General features: G+C 63.3%; 2 protein-coding genes across 2 annotated transcripts; both read left to right on the plus strand.

Moving 5' to 3' along the window:
- Positions 1 to 62: 62 nt before the first annotated feature.
- On the plus strand, positions 63 to 6,670 carry LOC309583062 (death-associated protein kinase 2-like; the record flags this gene model as incomplete). Its single annotated transcript, XM_082298581.1, is given in 13 exon segments — positions 63 to 195; positions 2,332 to 2,402; positions 2,939 to 3,042; positions 3,668 to 3,889; positions 4,229 to 4,367; positions 4,523 to 4,652; positions 4,841 to 4,889; positions 5,013 to 5,039; positions 5,160 to 5,312; positions 5,975 to 6,020; positions 6,107 to 6,196; positions 6,369 to 6,456; positions 6,459 to 6,670. Coding segments are annotated over 12 exon segments (1,329 nt in total). The 5' UTR covers positions 63 to 195; positions 2,332 to 2,333.
- Positions 6,671 to 7,709: 1,039 nt separating this feature from the next.
- INSRR (insulin receptor related receptor) lies at positions 7,710 to 18,221 on the plus strand (the record flags this gene model as incomplete). The annotated part of the gene is made up of 22 exons (XM_082298767.1): positions 7,710 to 7,803; positions 9,480 to 10,031; positions 11,092 to 11,404; positions 11,500 to 11,642; positions 11,901 to 12,045; positions 12,129 to 12,343; positions 12,410 to 12,536; positions 12,660 to 12,898; positions 12,976 to 13,143; positions 13,250 to 13,439; positions 13,563 to 13,604; positions 13,730 to 13,995; positions 14,132 to 14,268; positions 14,471 to 14,636; positions 15,886 to 15,994; positions 16,106 to 16,176; positions 16,721 to 16,950; positions 17,029 to 17,139; positions 17,239 to 17,398; positions 17,483 to 17,612; positions 17,681 to 17,815; positions 17,957 to 18,221. The coding sequence occupies 22 exons, from the start codon at positions 7,710 to 7,712 to the stop codon at positions 18,219 to 18,221; spliced, it is 4,008 nt and encodes a 1,335-aa protein (XP_082154893.1).
- Between the last annotated feature and the right edge of the window lie 1,188 nt (positions 18,222 to 19,409).

The following is a 19,409-nucleotide window of genomic DNA, read 5'->3' on the forward strand; positions in this document are numbered from 1 at the left end:
CTGTTCCTAAAAGGCCTTTTTTGGCTCCTCTTCACAGCTGGGGGTGTTATCAAGAGCCCACGGCAGGAGGAACGCAAAGAGCTTTTCTTGTCCTGAGCCGCTGTGGCCAAACCCTGCCCCAGCTCCCCGGGGATGCCGCCACTGTGAGGCACAGCCTGGCACTGCCGGGGTGCTGGAGGAAGGCTGGAGCTGGAGGTGAGGGGTCCCAGGTCCCCAGGACATGCCGGGCTCGGGGGCTCTCTTGGTTGGGGGGTTTTGGGGTCCAACGGGGCTTTTTGGAAGTTGGATGCCGACCTGGCAGCTCATTTTCTGGCAGCCTTGGTTTTCCCGATGAGTGACTGCAGGACATGGTGGGACAGGAAACTCTGCCCCCCGCAGCCCCCACGGGTCCAGCCCTGCCCAGGAGCTCAGCGGTTGCCACCGGGGGCCACCCGTGCCTCAGTTTCCCTCCCTGCAAAAGCAGCACAGTGCGAGGGGGTGTCTGGCAAGGCGTGGGGAGTCAGCTGCTTGTGTCCATGCCCAGGGGACAAACAGACGCACTGTCCCCCCACGGACGCGTCACATGCCCGGGGATGCTGGCCCGGCTCCAGCTGCAGCCGCCCCCGTGCACGTCCCCGCCCGGGGACCGGCCAGCGCCGCGCCGCGCCGTGCCAGGGGCCAGCGGTGCCTGGCCGGGTGCCCCCACCAAGCCGGGGGCCCAGAGGACAGCCAGAGTGGGCAGTGACTGTCCCCTGTGCTGGCTGGCTGGGGAGCGAGGAAGAAGCGCTGCTGGATGTGGAGGAAGGCTCGGGGAGGGTAAGGGGCCACAGCTGGGCTGGGAGTGGGAGAGACTGAGGGGGAACTGGGCTTGGGGACCACTGAGTGTCCTTTAGGGCCCCGGTGGGGGGATGGAAAGGGTCCCAACCCCTGTTTGGGGCAGGCAGCGGTGCAGCACAGCCCGGTGGGGCCGGGAACTCACTGCCAGGCTGCGTCCTGTGATGTGCCTTCATCCTCAGGGGCTGTCAGATCCCTCCAGAATGCCCCTGGGTTTTCCTGGGGAAGGGCCCAATTTTGCCACCCGCATCTCTCTCCTGCTGGCCTCGGACCCGCAGCCTAGGAAACCTGGGGACACACAACCGGGGTCACGGAGGTGGCCCCAAACCCGGGGCTCAGAGCAGTATCCCCCGTTCTCTGCTCCTGTTCTGGAGCGTCACCCCATTGTACAGCTGGGGAAACTGAGGCACGGCCGTGGCTGGGTGCCGGCGTTGGGCTGCTCTGAGTGAGCCGAGAAAGGCGGGTTTGTGGTTTGGAGCTGCCGGCTGTGAGACACGTCCCCACCTCAGCGCAGCGAGCGGGGGACTCTGCCGGGTGCAGGCAGGCGCCTGTCCCCTCCAGAGCCCCTCTCGCCACGGCGGGGGGCTGGATGCCACTCTGTCACTGCCCTCCTCCCCTGGACGGGGCACGGGGAATAGAACAAAAGGCTCCTGGGTGGGGATGAGGGCAGGGAGGGGTCACTCACCCATTGACCTCACGGGCAGAACAGACTCAGCTCGAGGAAATTAATTGCGTTTATTACCAATCAAATCAGAGCAGAATAATGAAAAGTAAAACAAACCTTAGAAACATCTTCCCCACCAGCCCTCCCTCCTTCCCGGGCTCTCCCTCCTCCCTCCAGCGGCGCAGGGAGATGGAAATGGGGGTCCCAGGCAGCTCAGCACAGGTTGCTTCTGTTGCTGCTCAGTGAGAGCAGTTGGAGTCCTTGCCCTGCTCTGCCCTGGGGCCCCTGCCTTCCACGGGAGACACTTCTCCAGGGACTTCTCCCACGGGAGTCCTTCCCACGGGCTGCAGCTCTGCCCCAGCTGCTCCAGGCTGGGGCCTCTCCAGGCTCAGTGCCTCGGGAACTGCTCCAGTGGGGGCTTCCCGGTGGTCACAGCCCCATTTGGGCATCCCCTGCTGGGCTGGGGGCTCCTGCAGGGCTACAGGGGGGTCTCTGCTCCCCAGGGACCCCCACGGGCTGTGGGGGAGTCTCCGGAGCCTCTCATGCCCCTCCTTTCTCCCTGACCTTGGTCTCTGCAGAGCTGTTGCTCTCACACATTTCTCTTCTCTTCTCTGCCCGCAGCTAATTCTGCGCAATCGCTTTTTTCCCTTCTTAACTCTCTTCTCCCAAGGCGCTGCTGCCGTCACCGCTGGGCTCGGCCTTGGCCAGCGGCAGGTCCACCCCAGAGCCGGTGGCATTGGCTCTCTTGGACATGGGGGAGGCTTCTGGCAGCATCTCGTGGAAGCCACCCCCGTTGCCCCCCCGCTGCCAGGACCCACTGCACCCCCTCACCCTGGGCCTTCTTGTCTTTGCAGGGATGGCCGAGGGCGGCCAGGTGGGGGTCCCGGCTGGGGAGGGGCCGAGGGGTGCCCCTGACGGCACCCAGGTGAGCCACGGCCGTGGGTGTGTGTGGGGGGCACTGCCAGGGGGCTGGGAGTGACTGGGCAGGGCTCTCATGGCTGAGCTCACCGTGGTGCTTTCATCTGCTCTTAATTCACTTCTTTAAAAGAAACCCCAAATGTTGTGTTTTCTCTGCATTTTGCACCCCTAGCACAGTGAGGGACAGGGAGGCTGCTGTCACCCCCTCTCTTCCTGCCCCTGCCCCATTTCCAAGCCCCCTGAGCAGCTCCTGCAGGTCCTGGTCAAGGGGTGAAAGTCTCCAAGCTTCCACGTGCTGAAGGAATTCAGTGTGAACTGGAAGAACTGGGCAGGGCCTGAGCTCGGTTGCAGTACCAGGCACCGGGGAGTTGCCCTTCGAGTGTGCTGGGGGGTCGTGGTGCTCCCTGGGGTGGGGGTCCCTGCACCCCCAGGCGTGCTGGGGGCTTCTGGTTCTGCAGGGGATGGCGGTCCCTGCACCCCCAGGTCTGGCACGTCACCGTGCCCTGGCAGGGGGCTGAGCCAGGTCCTGGTGCTGCCCCACAGGATGTGGCTGAGCCCAGGGAGGATGCGGTGAGTGAGGGCCTGGCAGCCAGCCCAAGCCCAGGCAACGTGGAGGACATGTATGAGCTGCTGGAGAAGCTGGGCAGGTGAGCAGGAATCCGGGCAGGTGAGCAGGGATCTGGGCAGGTGAGCAGGAATCCGGGCAGGTGAGCAGGGATCCGGGCAGGTGAGTGGGATCCAGGCAGGTGAGTGGGATCTGGGCAGGTGAGCGGGATCCGGGCAGGTGGGCAGGGATCTGGGAAGGTAAGCAGGAATCTGGGCAGGTGAGTGGGATCCGAGCAGGTGAGTGGAATCTGGGCAGGTAAGCAGGGATCTGGGCAGGTGGGTGGGATCTGGGCAGGTAAGCAGGGATCTGGGCAGGTGAGTGGGATCTGGGCAGGTGAGCAGGGATCTGGGCAGGTGAGCAGGAATCTGGGCAGGTGAGTGGGATCCAAGCAGGTGAGTGGGATCTGGGCAGGTGAGTGGGATCTGGGCAGGTGAGCAGGGATCTGGGCAGGTGAGTGGGATCTGGGCAGGTGGGTGGGATCCACCACGGATGAGCAGGCTGCAGGCAGGTGAACACAGTGCAGGCAGGGCAGGGCTCCAGGCAGGGTAAGCGGGGTGCAGGCAGGGATCCCAGCTCCACCGGAGCCCCAGAGGTGCCCGGATTTCTGGGTTCTTCCCCTGGCCTGGGGTCAGGCCAGCAATGGCCCAGCCCAGCTCTCGCTGCAGCGGTCACTTCGGCGTGGTGAGGCTCTGCCGCGAGCGCAGCACCGGCACCTTCTACGCCGCCAAGTTTGTGAAGACGCGACGGTGCTGGGGCAGCCGCCTGGGGCTGGAGCGGGCACAGGTGGAGCGGGAGGTCACCATCCTCCGCCAGCTCAACCATCCCAACATCATGCGGCTTCACGACCTCTTCGCCAGCAGAGCTGAGGTGGTGCTCATCCTGGAGCTGTGAGTTTTATTTCCCTCTTTATTCCCCTTTTTCCCCCTTCCCCCCTCTTTTTTCTCCTTTTTCCCCTCTTTCCCTCCCCTTTCCCCCCCTTTATTCCTCCCTTATTCCCCATTTCACCCCTTTTCCCCCCTCCTTTTCCCCCTTCCGCCCCATTTTTCTTCCTTTTCCCCCCCTTTCCTCCCTTTTACCCCTTTTTTCCCCCCTTTTCCCCCCATTTCCCCCCCTTTCTCCCCCTTTTTCCCCCCTTTTCCCCCTTTTTCCTGGCTGCGGCGAGGGGGACCCCCTTTTCACGCCACGTGCTGGAGGTGGCCGAGCTCCCCTGTCCCCACCCTGCGCAGGATCAGCGGTGGGGAACTCTTTGACTTCATTGCGGAGAAGGAGATGCTGTCAGAGGAGGAGGCCATCGAGTTCCTGGGGCAGATCCTGTGTGGGGTGGAATACCTGCATGCTCGCCTCATCGCCCACTTCGACCTCAAGGTGCCCACGGGGACCCCCCATCCTCGCTCCCTGAGGATCCAGGGGCTGCCAGGCATCTCCAGAGCCCTGCTCCTATCCTTGCCAGCTTCCCAGGGTGCTGCTGCACCCCTCGCCACCCCTCCATCACCCCGCTGTGCCCGGCCCTGTTCCCACAGCCCGAGAACATCATGCTGCAGGAGAAGGACGTCCCCAAGCCCTGGATCAAGATCATCGACTTCGGGCTGGCGCAGCAGCTGGAGGATGGCATCACCTTCAGGAGCCTCTGTGGAACCCCCCAGTACATCGGTACAGGGCTGGCACATCCCGGGGGGTCCCTGCACAGCTCTGCTCTGGGGGTGCAGCTGGGCTGCCCTGGGGGGCCACAGCAAGGGGACTCCTGGGGTGGTGGTGGGACCCCCAGGCATGCAGGGAGGGAGGTGGCAGGATGGCGCTGTCCCTCTGATGTGCCACCCTGGCTCTGTGTTTGCCCCCAGCTCCCGAAGTGATTAATTATGAGCCGCTGAGCCTCGCGACTGACATGTGGTGAGGAGTCGGGACCTGGGGGCAACAGGCTGAGCTGGTGGGTGGGGAGGGGCCCCCCGGGTGCCACAAGGCACGGGGGGGGCCCAGGGAGGGAAGCGCCTGAACCCCACCTCTGACTTTCAGGAGCGTCGGAGTCATCACGTACATTCTGTGAGTTTTGGGCAGTGCTCCCTGTGGCTGGGGGAAACTGAGGCACAGGGACACTATGGGTGCTGGGGTGGCCGAGCTGGTGCTGTGCTGGCACTCAGTGGCTCTGTTGTGTCCCCACAGGCTCAGTGGCCTGTCCCCCTTCCAGGGTGAGACGGATGCTGAGACCCTCTCCAACGTTGTGGCTGGCGCCTACGAGTTTGAGGAGCGCTGCTTCAGCCAGACCTCTGAGATGGCCAAAGACTTCATCCGCCAGCTGCTGGTGAAGGAGCCAGAGTGAGGCCCCATCCCTGTCCCTTCCATCTCCCTCCCGTCTCTGCCCCCATCTCCACCTCTGTTATCTCCACCTTCAACATCCCCATCCCCATCTTCATCACCCCCATCCCCATCTCTGTCCTATCCTGTCCCCAACCTTATCTTCATCCCCACCCCCACCTCCATTATCCCCATCTCTCTTTCCATCCCTATCCCCATCCCCATCCCAATCCCATCCCCAATCCCATCCCCAATCCCATCCCCACCCCATCCCCATCCCCATCCCCATCCCATCCCCAATCCCATCCCCACCCCATCCCCATCCCCATCCCCATCCCCATCCCCATCCCCATCCCCATCCTCATCTCCATCTCATCCTCGTCTCCATCTCCATCATCTCCATCTCCATCTCATCTCTGTTTTCACCCCCATCCCATCCCACCCCACCCCACCCCATCTCCACCTCCACCTCAATCTCCACCTCCATCTCCATCTCCATCCCATCCTTATCTCCATCCCATCTCTATTTCCATCTTTATCTCTTCCACATCTCCATCCCCATCATCTCCACGTCCATCTGGTTCCCTTCTCTGTCCCCACCAGCATCATCCCCATCTCCCCATCCCCATGGTGGATGTGTGGGGCAGGGACCCCCCTACCCCACCTCCTCCTTTGTGCCGCAGGCAGCGCATGACAGCAGCCGAGTGCCTGGTCCACCCCTGGATCAAGGTGAGAGGCACAGGCAGGGGATGGGTGCCGGACCCCTGGCAGCGGGGTGGGGACACGGTGCCAGTGCCGTGTCCTTGCCCCCGCAGCCCCTGAGCAGGAAGCAGGCGCTGAACCGGAGCCGTTCCTCCATCAACATGAGAAACTTCCGCAAGTTCAACGCTCGGAGGAAGTGGAAGGTGAACGGGTGCCCGGTTGTGGGGTCCCCTCACCCCTGAGTGCCCTGGGGAGCTCAGGCTGGGCTCCATCCCAAGGCTGGCTCCATCTCAGGGATGGTTGTAGTGCTGTGGTGGGGGGGGTAGAGCTGGGGAGGGACCCCCACCTCGGACCCCCTCCCCTCCTGTCCCCCAGCTCTCCTACAACACAGTGTCCGCCTGCAACCGGCTGTGCCGCACGCGGCTGCTCTGCGACCTCGGGAAGGAGGACGAGGAACTGGTGAGCCCCCAGCAGCTCCCAGACCCCGCCCAGCACGGGCTGGGGAAGGGGGAGAAGGATTTGCGGAGTCTGTCTCAGTTTCCCGCTATGGCAGCACCCTCTATGCTGCAGGCCCCCTGTTTTGGGCAGGAGGGGCAGAGAGTGGGACCCCCCTGTTGCTGGGATGGGATGAGGGAAGTGTGGTGGGGGGCTTGGCCAGAGATGGGGGCATCGGATAGGGTGGGGTGCTGTGCAGTGGCTGTGCGATGAGGGTTGTCGCCACCTGGGGTGCCCTCTCCTCTGGGGGGGACTCTCTCTCCGGGGGAAGTGCTGTGCCTGCCCTGCAGCCCCCCTGTGCCCCCAGCGCTGCTGTGAGAGCGACCAAGAGGAGGAGAGGAGCCCCCACACTGCGCTGCTGCGTCGGCGGAGAAGCAGCTGCTCCTGAGCTCCTCCAAAAAAACACAGGAGCCCCTCGAGAGGAGCCTTGGGGGTCCCCTCATCGCCGCATCCGAGGGGGCGGGAGCACTGTCCAGCCCCAGTGCTCCCAGTTCCATGGTGTTGGAGGGTCACTGGGGCATCAGGACCCCGCTCCTGCCCCCAGGCTTTGCTGCAGGGGAGCTCGCGCTGCCCCGGGGCTGGGACGCTCCTCCCTGCTTTGTCCTAATGAGAAAAATAAATGTCACTTCTTCCTCTATCCTCTTCTCCTGCTTCTGCTGCTTCTCCTTCCCCTTAAGGGCGGCTCGTCACAGCCAGGCAGGTGCTGAGTGCCCGCAGCTTCCTCCCTCACTGCAGGGCTGCTGCTCTGTGGGGACCCCGAAGCCGCGGGGTCCTGGCACCCCAGATTCACCCCGTGAGGCAGAGTGACCCTGAAGCCGTCCCTTCAGTGCTGCTCCGGTGGGTCTCCATGGGCTGCTGGCTGCTTTCCTGGCGTCCCCCTGCCAGAGCAGCTTGGATCCTTCTGCTCTGGCTGGGGAAACTGAGGCAGGAGGCAGCTCTTCCTTCCCACCCGCTCCGGCGCGGGGGGGGCCGCCCTGTTTTCCCACTCTCTATTTCCCAAACATGCCCTGGCCCTGGCCCTGACAGTTGTCAGGCTAAATATTTTGTGTGCGGCAGCCGAAAACAAAAGTGAAGGGGCCGCAGGGTCCGGGCAGGGTCCGTGGGGGGCCCCCCTATCCCGGCGTTCCCCGGCTACCGGCCGGACACGGCGAGCGGGACCCGACACGGGGCAGCAGCGCCCGAGGTGGGACGGGGACGGGGCCCTGGGGGTCCCGCTCGGGGATGGGGCCGAGGGCTCTGGGTGCCCCGCGGCTGGGGGTGATGTTGCTGGTCCTTGGCCACCTCCCGCTGCCCCCCGTGCGGGCTCCCTCCGAAAGTAAGTGCTTGCGAGGGGGTGGCCGGGAGCGGGGTGGGGGGCGCTTGCTTGGGGGGGTCAGTTCTGGGGCGGGGGGCTGCCTGGTGGTGCGTGGGCTCGGGGGTTTGTAGAAGACGAAAAAAGCTCTTTGTTCCCTGTCGGGGTTTGCCACCCTGGCAGTACCCCCAGTGCTGCAGATCCCCCGTTTTGGGCAGGAGGGGCAGAGCGTGGGACCCTCCCCATTGCGGGGGTGGGATGAAGGGAGCGTAGTGGGGGGCTTGGCCGGAGATGGGGGCATCGGTGCCTCAGCCCCACCGGGATGGTGGAAAGTTGTCACAGGAGTCGGGAGCGCTGCTCCCTGCGCGGCTTCTGGGGTGGGAAAGGATGGGGAGGGGGTGCCGTGGTGGGGAGGGGGCAGCTGTGGGTCCTGGGTTTCATGGCCACAACAGGGGACAGCTGAGGGTACCAGGAGGGTTTGTCGTTTGTCCTGCCTTCCCCTCTCCCTGCCACCCATGCCTCAGTTTCCCCATCACCGAGGGGCTGTGCTGGGGGATGGGAGCAATGGAGGAATGAAGCACCCGAGAGCTGCCCAAGGGACACACCTCACTGTGCCTGCTCCCACCTGGGACCCCTCTGCCTGTCCTCCCAGGGGCGCGGGGGCCCCTCTCCCCTTACAGGGTGACTTTGCAAGGTCAGGGAGGTGACGGTGGCAGTGGGGGCTGTAATCCTCGGGGTTGGTGCTGCACTCACGGCTGGTCCCACAGGAGGGTGGAGGGACCCTCCTGTCCTCACAGGGAGGGGACAGGGCTCCCAGTGAGGGGCTGAAGCTGCTGCTGTGCTGGGGTGAGGGGCTACGGGCAGCTGCCAGAGCCACAGTGCCAGTGGGGCTGCAGTGCCCACGGGTCACGGGTGACACCAAGAGGGGAAAAATGCCGCCGGGCATGAGGCCACAAGAACACGGCCATGAGCCGCTGGCCCAGGCTGGCAGCAGGCAGAGGAGGGGTGAACCATGCACCTGATCCCCTCCAGGACCAGCACCTGGTTTCTGGCTGGGGATGCCGTCAGTGGGAAGCTCTTTGCTCATCCTGGCTCTTGCATCCCTGCCGGATTCAGGAGGCAGGAGGTGCTGGGGCTCATGCTGCCCGTTTCTGGGTGGAAAAGCCCCAGGACAGCCAACGTGTGGCCGGGGCAGCACCACACGGACACCTGTGGTAGCCTTGCATGTCCCATTACCTGTCTGGGCACGAGGGGCAGTTAACGAGGACGACCTCGCTGGAGCTGCCACTCTCTGGGTAACCGCGTGTCCATGAGTGGAGACATCCGCGAGCCCCCACAGCTGCCTCACAACTCGGGGAAGGGGAAAAGCCATCCACACCCCCAGCCAGGTTCCCCCAGGGTGGGCAGCAGGGCTGGGACGTGGTCCTGGGGCTGACACGGGGCAAGGCAGGCGCCCAGCCTGCCAGGCCTCGTTAGCATCACTGCTGATGGACGCGCCGTGCCCCGGAGAGCCACAGCGCGCCGGCTGCTGTCAGAGCTGCTCGCATCTCCCCGGCTGCCCAAACCAATTCCAGCCGTGCTTGACAGGCAGCGCCGGGATATTAAACCCCCGCGAGCATCACCTGGGGGATCCCTGGGTGGGTGTGGGGGGCAGCTGCCCCGTCCCTGCTGCCCATGGGGTCCCCCTCTCGCCACCCCAGTCTGCGGCAGCATGGACATCCGCAATGACGTCTCCCAGCTCCGGAAGCTGGAGAACTGCTCCATCATCGAAGGCAACCTGCAGATCCTGCTGATGTTCACCACGGGTGCCGAGGACTTTCGGGGGCTCAGCTTCCCTCGCCTGCTCATGATCACGGAGTACCTGCTCCTTTTCCGTGTCTACGGGCTGGAGAGCCTGCGGGATCTCTTCCCCAACCTCTCCGTCATCCGCGGCACCAACCTCTTCTTCAGCTACGCCTTGGTCATCTTCGAGATGCCACACCTGCGGGACGTGGGGCTGCACAGCCTGGGCCACATCCTCCGCGGGTCAGTCCGCATTGAGCGCAACCAGGAGCTCTGCCACCTCTCCACCATCGACTGGGGGCTGCTGCTGCCCGACACCGGGGACAGCACCTACATTGTGGGCAATAAGTTGGCTGAAGAGTGTGCCGACGTGTGCCCGGGCATTCTGGATGTGGAGAAGCCATGTGTGCAGACCAGTGTCAATGGACAGCTGGATTATCGCTGCTGGACATCCAGCTACTGCCAGAAAGGTGGGTGCTGGTGGCGCGGGGCCCAGTTGTGCTGGCTGCTTTTCTGGGACGGTGCTGGTTTGCACTGTGGGGCAAACTGGGAGGGCACTGGAGGAGGCTAGTGGAGCCAGCAGGGAATGGCAGGCCCAGCATGCAGCTGTCACTCCCCTGCTGCTGGGGACATGCCATGCCGGCAGCATGGTGGGGTAACCAGATCCACGCTGTATCATCCTCCGAGGAGAGGCCAGCTCCCGGCTGCTGTGTTTTCCCAGCGGCGAGGTAAATACAGGCCCCTCCTGAGCTCGTTTGCTGTAAACAGGAGACCTGGTAATGGAATATGTACTATAAACACAGATCCTTATCGGGGCTGCAACCTCGGCTGTGGCCCCGGCCCGGCTGCACTGGGCAGATGGGGTTCATCATGGCCGAGCCCCACCTCATCCATCTCTCTGTCCTGCTGTCCCTCCATGCAGCCCCTCGTCCACCCATCCAGCTGCTCACTCAGCCACCCATCAGCCCACCTGCCCGGCCAGCCCCTCATCACCTGGCCATCCATCCGTTCCTCCATCCCTTTGTGCATCCCTCCATCAGTGCTGCCATGCCTCCCTCAATCCATCCCTACCTCCCTGTATCCCTCCCTGCATACCCGTATCCTTCCCTTCCTCCCTCTATTGTTGCATGCCCACATCCCAGTATCCCTCCTGTCCCTGCATCCCTCCTGTCCCTGCATCACATCCCTCCCTCCATTCCTGCATCCCTCCATCCCTGCATCACATCCCTCCCTCCATTCCTGCATCCCTCCATCCCTGCATCACATCCCTCCCTCCATCCCTGCATCACGCTCCTCCCTTCATCCTGCCATCCATCCCACCCTCCATCCCTGCATCCCTCCATCTATCTCTCCATCCCACCCTCACTCCTGTTTCCCCCCAGCCCTGGAGGATGCCAGCAGCCCCCCCAGCCCTTCCCACCTCTCTCCTCTCCCCCATCTACACCCAACTCCACTCCCAGCTGTGCTGCCCCAGGCTGGGCTCTGTGCCCGTTGGTCCCTCGTGCCCATGTGCCGTGTCTCCCCTCTCAGTGTGCCCATGCGGTGCGGGCTCGGCGTGCACGGCAGCGGGCGAGTGCTGCCACGCCGAGTGCCTGGGGGGCTGCGGCCGCCCCCGCGACAGCCGGGCCTGCGTCGCCTGCCGCCACTTCCACTTCAACGGGCACTGCCTGCCCTCGTGCCCGCCCCGCACCTACGAGTACGAGGGCTGGCGCTGCGTCACCGCCGAGTACTGCGCCAGCCTACGCAAGGTCTCCGACAACCCCCGCGATGCCTCCAAGTTCGTCATCCACCAGCGACAGTGCCTGTCCGAGTGTCCCTCAGGATACACCAGGAATGAGAGCAGGTGGGGGGGTCCCCAGTGCCCCCAGTGTCCCCAGCATAGGCATGGTGGTGGCACGTCGGCCGGCTCACATCCCGTCCCTGTCACCCTGCCCACAGCATGTTCTGCCACAAGTGCGAGGGGCTGTGTCCCAAGGAGTGCAAGGTGGGCACCAAGACCATCGATTCGACGCGGGCAGCACAGGAGCTGGGGGGCTGCACCCTCATCGAGGGGAACCTCATCCTCAACATCCGCCGGGGCTGTGAGTGTTTAAAGGCACAGAAAGGCGCAAAATTAATTTCCTGGGCATAAAGCAGCGATAGGGTTAGGTTAGCGATAGGGGATACACATCATAAAGGCACGCCAAGACATTGTGCCAGACCTGGCCCTGCCTCTCCCACCCTGGGTGGGAGACCTGCTGCAGAGGGCAGGGGGTGGACGAAGGGGATCTTTTCCCTTGCAGAGTGAATTAATGGGGAGGTGCCCCCCTCCCTGAGCTCATGCAGTGTGTCATTCCCAGATAACCTGGCCTCGGAGCTGCAGAGCAGCCTGGGGCTCATCGAGACCATCACGGGCTTCCTGAAGATCAAACACTCCTTCGCCCTTGTCTCCTTGTCCTTCTTCAAGAACCTCAAGCTGATCCGTGGTGACTCCATGGTGGACGGGTGAGGACGGTGTGGGTTTGGGGGGGACATGTGGCTCTGAAGGTGCCCTTGGCCACCGCCTCCATCCACATCTCCTCCCCCAGGAATTACACCCTGTACGTCCTAGACAACCAGAACCTGCAGCAGCTCTGGGACTGGAGCCACCACATCCTCTCCATCCCCGTGGGCAAGATGTACTTCGCATTCAATCCCAAGCTGTGCCTGGCTGAGATCTATCGCATGGAGGAGGTGACGGGCACCAAGGGGCGGCAGAACAAGGCGGAGATCAACCCTCGCACCAATGGGGACCGGGCATCCTGTGAGTACGGGGATGGGGACAACCGGCAGTGCCGTGACCCTGCCTGAGCCCCGCCTGCCCCCACAGGTAAGACCCAGACCCTGCGCTTCATCTCCAACGTCACCGAGTCCGACCGCATTTTCCTCAAGTGGGAGCGGTACCGGCCGCCTGAGTACCGGGACCTCCTCAGCTTCATTGTCTACTACAAGGAGTCGTAAGTGCTCCCTGCTGCCCTCTTGTCCCCATTGTGGAGGGCTTGGGACAGCCCATGGTGTCCTTCGTTCCTGCTGGACACCCAGGGGTCCCGGGACCCTCCCTGATGCCTGCTGTGGGACAGACCCTTCCAGAATGTGTCAGAGTATGTGGGGCAGGATGCCTGTGGGGCCCAGAGCTGGAACGTGCTGGACGTGGATCTGCCACTGAGCAGCGAGCAGGAGCCAGGGGTGACGCTGCTCAACCTCCGTCCCTGGACCCAATACGCCATCTTCGTGCGCGCCATCACCCTCACCACGGCTGAGGAAGGACGCAACTATGGGGCACAGAGCGAGGTGGTTTACATCCGCACCATGCCAGCGGGTAAGGGGCTGGCAGAGCGCTGGGGATGCCCATGGTGGACCCCCCAGGAAAGACTGACCGCCCCTGTGTCATCCCAGCCCCAACGGTGCCCCGGGACGTCATCTCCATGTCCAACTCTTCCTCCCACATCGTGGTGCGTTGGAAGCCGCCCACGCAACGCAACGGCAACATCACCTACTACCTGGTGCTGTGGCAGCAGCTGGCCGAGGACATGGAGCTCTACATCAATGACTACTGCCACAAAGGTGAGCCCTGGCAGGGCAGGACCAGCGCAGCAGCCAAGGACGCCAGTGGAACAGGGATTTTCCCATTGAGCCAGGCCCTGCCAGCCCTGCCCGTTGCTGCCCACAGGCCTGAAGCTGCCCACCAGCAGCGCAGACACGCGCTTTGGGTTTGGGGATGGTCCCGAGGGGGAGCAGGATGCGGAGGAGCGGTGCTGCCCCTGCCGCCCCACTGACGGGCAGCTCCGCATGGAGGGCGAAGCCGAGTCCTTCCAGAAGAAGTTTGAGAACTTCCTCCACAATTCCATCACCATCCCCAGGTGCCATCTGGGGGGGGTCCCTGCTTTGGGGGGCTCCCCCAAGCTGGGTGCTTGGGTCTGCCTGGGTGGGGGATCCAGTGGCTGCTCCTGGCAGACCCTTTAACTGATTTCCCGCTGTCTCAGGCCACCCTGGAAGGTGACGTCCATTAATAAGAATCCACAGAGGTGAGCTGGGACCACACCAGCCAGGGGGGATCTCCCCTCCCCTGACTGATTGTGGGGAAAAATCCCAGCACCTTGACTCCCCACCACCTCGACTCCCCACCACCTCCTCTCCCCATGTCCTGCAGGACCCCAAAGCAGCGCAGGGACGTGGTGGCCGTCACATCCCCAGCCAACGCCTCCTCAGCGGAGCCGCTGGCCCTGAGCCGCCCTGGAAGCGAGCCCAAACCTGACTTCCAGATCTTCGAGGACAAGGTGGTGCGTGACCGGGCGGTGCTGTCGCGGCTGCGCCACTTCACCGAGTACCGCATCGACATCCACGCCTGCAACCACGCCGCGCACACCGTGGGCTGCAGCGCCGCCACCTTCGTCTTCGCCAGGACCATGCCCGAGTGTGCGTCCCCAGCCTCCTCCCTTCCAAACCCCATGGTTTGGGATGTGCTGGGATGTTGTTGAGATGGGGGATTGGCAGAGGGTTGGGGGCCAGGTGATGCCCCCCAGGAGCTGACCCCCTCTGTGCCCCTCTCCAGTGCAAGCTGACAACATTCCTGGCAACGTCACGTGGGAGCCGGCTGGCAAGAACAGCGTCCTGCTGCGCTGGGAAGAGCCCAGGAATCCCAACGGGCTCATCCTCAAGTATGAGATTAAGTACAGCCGGGAGAGTGAGGTGAGGACCCCCTGTGGCATCCCCTGCCTGGCCCCACCAGGTCTGGTTACAGGGGCACAGCACCCATCCCATCCCATCCCATCCCATCCCATCCCATCCCATCCCATCCCATCCCATCCCATCCCATCCATCTCTCTCCCAAGGCTTACACATGGCTGGGGGGGATGAAGCCCCTTTGCCACCCCCACATTGTCCCCTCCAGGAGGTCACCACTGTTGTCTGCGTTTCACGCCACCGATACTCCAAGTATGGGGGCGTCCACCTGGCTCTGCTCCAGCCAGGGAACTACTCGGCCAAGGTCCGGGCCACCTCGCTGGCTGGCAATGGCTCATGGACGGGGCTCGTCAAGTTTTACATCCTGGGTCCAGGTACCTGCAGGGAACAGGGGGACATCAACAGGGACCCCAGTGGACAGGGAGGGGGGCGGCTCTGGGGCTGGGGAGCTGGGGCTCAGAGGGCTGGATCAGGACACTGGGGATTTGGGTTGTGCTGCTGGGATGGGACATGCAGGGTCAGGGGATGCTGCTGGGCTGGGCTGCTGAAGATGGGAGTTGTTGGTGGACTGGGGAGCTGAGGGATCTAGGGATGATCCTGGCCTGAGACACCGGAGCATCAACGAATCACAGAATCATTTGGGTTGGAAAAGGCCTCCGAGACCAGCAAGTCCAATTGTTCCTTCAGCACTGCCAAGGCCACCACTAACCCCTGTCCCCAGGTGCCACATCCACATGTCTGTTAAATCCCCCCAGGGACGGGGACTTCACCAGTGCCCTGGGCAGCCTGCTCCAATGCTTTCCATTTTTCCCAAATATCCAATCTAAACCTCCCCTGGCACAACCTGAGGCCATTTCCTCTTGTCCTGTCCCTTGTTCCCTGGGAGCAGAGCCTGACCCCCATCTGACTGCACCCTCCTGTCAGAGAATTGTGGAGAGTGAGAAGGTCCCCCCTGAGCCTCCTTTTCTCCAGTCTGAGCCCCCCCCAGCTCCCTCGGCTGCTCCTGCTGCTCCAAACCCATCCCCAGCTCTGTTCCCTTCTCTGGTCACATTCCACCCCCTCCAGGTCTCTCTTGTCATGAGGGGTCCAAAACTGACCCCAGGATTTGAGGTCCCTCAGCAGTGCCCAGCACCCACTTCCTTCTCAGCTCTCCCTTGGGCGCTGATGGATTTATAGAAACACTTTTTACTGTCTCTTATGGCAGATTCAGTTCCAGCTGGGCTTTGGCACTTCTAATTTTCATTCTTGTCCTGAGCTCCCTCAGATCCTCCTGAACTTCCCACCCCCTCTTCCAAAGGTCAGAACCTCTCCTTTTTCCCTGAGTTCCAGCCAAAGAGTTCTGCTCAACCAGCTGGTCTTCTTCCCATCCTTCATCCAAGGATGCTGCCGGATTGAGGAGCTGGGGGATTGGGGGATGCTGCTGGAGTTGGACACGGGGACAACAGGGTCTGCTGATGGATTGGGGGATCTGGAGGATTGGGGGATGCTCTGGGACAGGGACACACAGGTCTGGAGGAGCTGGGGGCTCCCCCTCTCCGGCCCAGTGGTGGTGGTGGGACAGGTGTCCCATGTGAGGTGGGATGAGTGTCCGGACCCTGATCCACGGCCGCCTGCTCCTGGCAGCCGAGGAAGAGTCCAGCAGCTTCTACGTCCTGCTCACCGTCACACCTGTGGTGCTCATGGTGCTCATCTCCTGCCTGGCCATCTTCGTCTTCTTCTACAACAAGAAGAGGTAACGACCCCCCTGCACCCCTACGGCTGGGCTGGGGCAGGGTCCGGCCGAACCGGGGCTGGGAAGAGCTGGGGGGAGGCAGCAGCTCTGAGCGCTGCCCACCCCTGGCAGGAACAACGACGGGTACCCCAGCGGGACTCTCTACGCCTCCGTCAACCCTGAGTACTTCAGTGCTTCGGACAGTACGTGGGGACATGGGGACAGGCAGGGGCCACCCCAAGGGGCCACTGAGCCTTTTCTTTGCTGGGATTACACTGGAGGGGACGGGGACGGGATGGGGTGAGAATGGGATGGGAATGGGATGGAGATGAATATGGGGGTGGGGATGGAGATGGAGGTGGGAATGGGAATGGGATGGGGATGGGGATGGGGACAGGGAGGAGGATGGTCATGGGATGAAGACAGGAATGAGAACGGGATGGAGATGAAGATGGGGATGGAGATGGGGATGGGGACAGGGAGGAGGATGGTGGTGAAATGGAGATGAGGATGAGAATGATGATGGGATGGAGATGGGAATGGGACAGGGAATGGGAATGGGAATGGCAGAGGGATGGGGATATGGAGGAGGATGGTGATGAACTGGAGAAGGGAATGAGAAAGGGGTGGTGATGAGGATGGGAATGGGATGGAGATGGGGATGGGGATGGGATGAAGATGAGGATGGGGATGCAGATGGGGTTAGTTACAGTGATGGGGATGGGGTGATCCCCGCTCACCCCACAGTGTACATGCCTGACGAGTGGGAGGTGTCCCGGGAGAAGATCACAGTGATCCGGGAGCTGGGACAGGGCTCCTTTGGGATGGTGTATGAGGGGGTGGCGCTGGGGCTGGTCGCGGAGGGAGAGGAGACCAAGGTGGCCCTGAAGACAGTCAACGAATTGGCCACCATGCGGGAGCGCATCGAGTTCCTCAACGAGGCCTCTGTCATGAAAGCCTTCAAGTGCCACCACGTGGTAGGTGGGCAGCTGAGGGGGAGGGAGGGGACGTGGGGGGTCTGGCCACTCACATGCCAGCCCTCTTTGTCCCTGCAGGTCCGTCTGCTCGGCGTTGTATCCCAGGGCCAGCCAGCTTTGGTCATCATGGAGCTGATGACACGTGGGGACCTGAAGAGCTACCTGCGGTCACTCAGGCCTGAGGCCGAGGTGAGGGGCTGGGCACGTGCCAGGAAAAGGGACACCCACCCTGTTCCAGGAGGGTGCTGGTGTGCCCCTGCCCCAGCCCTGACTCTGTGCACGGTGCAGAACAACCCCGGGCTGCCACCACCATCGCTCAAGGACATGATCCAGATGGCGGGGGAGATCGCCGATGGCATGGCCTACCTCAACGCCAACAAGTTCGTGCACCGGGACCTGGCTGCCCGCAACTGCATGGTGTCCGAGGATTTCACCGTCAAGATCGGAGGTGGGTGGGCAGTGGCGGGCAGGCTGTGCCAGCCCTGTGTCTCCTGCTGCCCACACCTTCCTCCTCCTCTTCCTCCTCCGCCAGATTTTGGCATGACCCGGGATATCTATGAGACGGATTATTACCGGAAAGGGGGCAAGGGGCTGCTCCCCGTGCGCTGGATGTCACCCGAGGCGCTCAAGGATGGCATCTTCAACACGCAGTCTGACGTCTGGTGGGTGCTGAGGTGGGCAGAGCCAGGGGGATTTGGGGATCCCCAGCTGAGCAGTGGTGCTCCGGCAGGTCCTTTGGGGTGGTGCTGTGGGAGATCGCCACGCTGGCCGAGCAGCCCTACCAGGGCATGTCCAACGAGCAGGTCCTGCGCTTTGTCATGGACAACGGCACCCTGGAGCGGCCCGAGAACTGCCCCGACAAGCTGTGAGTGCAGGGGGACACCCCCTCACAGCCCCAGCCTCCTGTGGGAAAGGCTGGCAGGGGAAATGCTGGTCTCTGCAGTGCTGGGAGGGCCGTGGGGGGCTGGAGTCCCCCAAACCCTCTCTCTGTGCCCTCTGTCCGCAGCCACGAGCTGATGTGCCTGTGCTGGCAGCAGAACCCACGCCAGCGCCCCTCCTTCATCCAGCTCCTGGAGCGCATCAAGGACCACATGGCGCCTGCTTTCCGCACCCTCTCCTTCTTCTACAGCCCCGAAAATGGCCATCACGGCTCAGCAGAACCCTCTGACACTGAGATGGACCCACCCCCTGAGGAGGATGAGCCCTCCGCATCCCCCCTGCCCACACGCAAGGACCGCAGCCCAGGCCAGCTCCCCAACGGGACAGCCTGACTCTGAGCCCGGGGTGTCCTCGGACCCCCGCTGGACTCTGCACCCCACGCCCTTCTCCGGCCATCCCCCCACTGCTGGGACCCCCCCGCATTATTTATTGCTTCCAAGGGCCCAGCCGAGGAGTGGGTGCCTTAGGAAGAGGGTGGCAGCACAAGGCAAGGATGTTCCATGGGGTGCATTTTCCCTGAAAATAAATTGGGGGTGCTCCAAGTCAGGGGGAGGGAGTGGGGGGCTGCTGGCTGGGAGGAGAACACCCCAGGCTTTCCTTACTTTTTTTTTGGGGGGGAGGGATAATGTGGGTGTGGGAATGGGTAGCAGGGTTTGCATTCGGGGTCCCACACCAACCTGCCTCTGTCATCGCTCCCCAGCCGCCTGGCAAACAGACCAGCAACCCCTGTGACCCCCACACCTTCTACAGATGGGGAAACTGAGTCGCGGGGCAGCCCTGCAGCGGGACAAGCCTGGGGTTGCCCTGATGTCTCTCCCCAGTGCCCTGCACTGGGACCAGTGCCAAGGCCGTGCTGGTCCACGGAAGGGGCGTCACTGTCTTATCTGCGGCTGTGGGATGAGCACGAATAAAGGGGATGAAGTTTATCTGTGGCAGTGCCTGGCTCGGGGGGATCGCGGATTGGGGGGACGGCACACGGGGCTTCCCACTCCCCACGCCGCCAGCCGCATCTGCATCCTGCGGCTTTGCCCTGCGGTGCCCAAACCGGGGGCGTTTCTTGAGAAAAACGTCAAGGCAGTGGAATTTAGGAGGATGTGGCAACAGCCACTGGCCCGCTCTGCCGGGAGGGGGGCCTGCTGGGGTGTCCGGTGGGGCCCCACGGGAGATCACCCCAAGGGAACCGTGGCCCCATGGGTGCCGCTGGAGGCTGGCGGTGGAGATGCGCCGAGGGCTGAGCCACGGGGAAAGGGTGCAGGCTGAGGACGTGCTAAGCTCAGCGCACAGATGAACCACCCCCGGCGCGCTTCCGAGCAAGCTCGGGGACAAACAGCGTCCGGGCAGGGATGGGGCACCCCGGGGTGGGGCGTTGGGTGCAAACCAGTCCCGTCCTGCCCCACCTCGGGAAGGGGGAGGAGGAGGTGGGTCCTGGTCGAAGGTGACAGCTGGAGACAGGGCCACTGTGCCACCAAACGTCCCCTCGTCTCCAGCATCTCTGCACCCCAACGTAGCGGGGTGCTGGG

Source organism: Coloeus monedula (genome assembly GCF_965178545.1).
Source record: "Coloeus monedula genome assembly, chromosome: 29".
In the NCBI taxonomy this organism is placed as follows: Eukaryota; Metazoa; Chordata; class Aves; order Passeriformes; family Corvidae; genus Coloeus; species Coloeus monedula.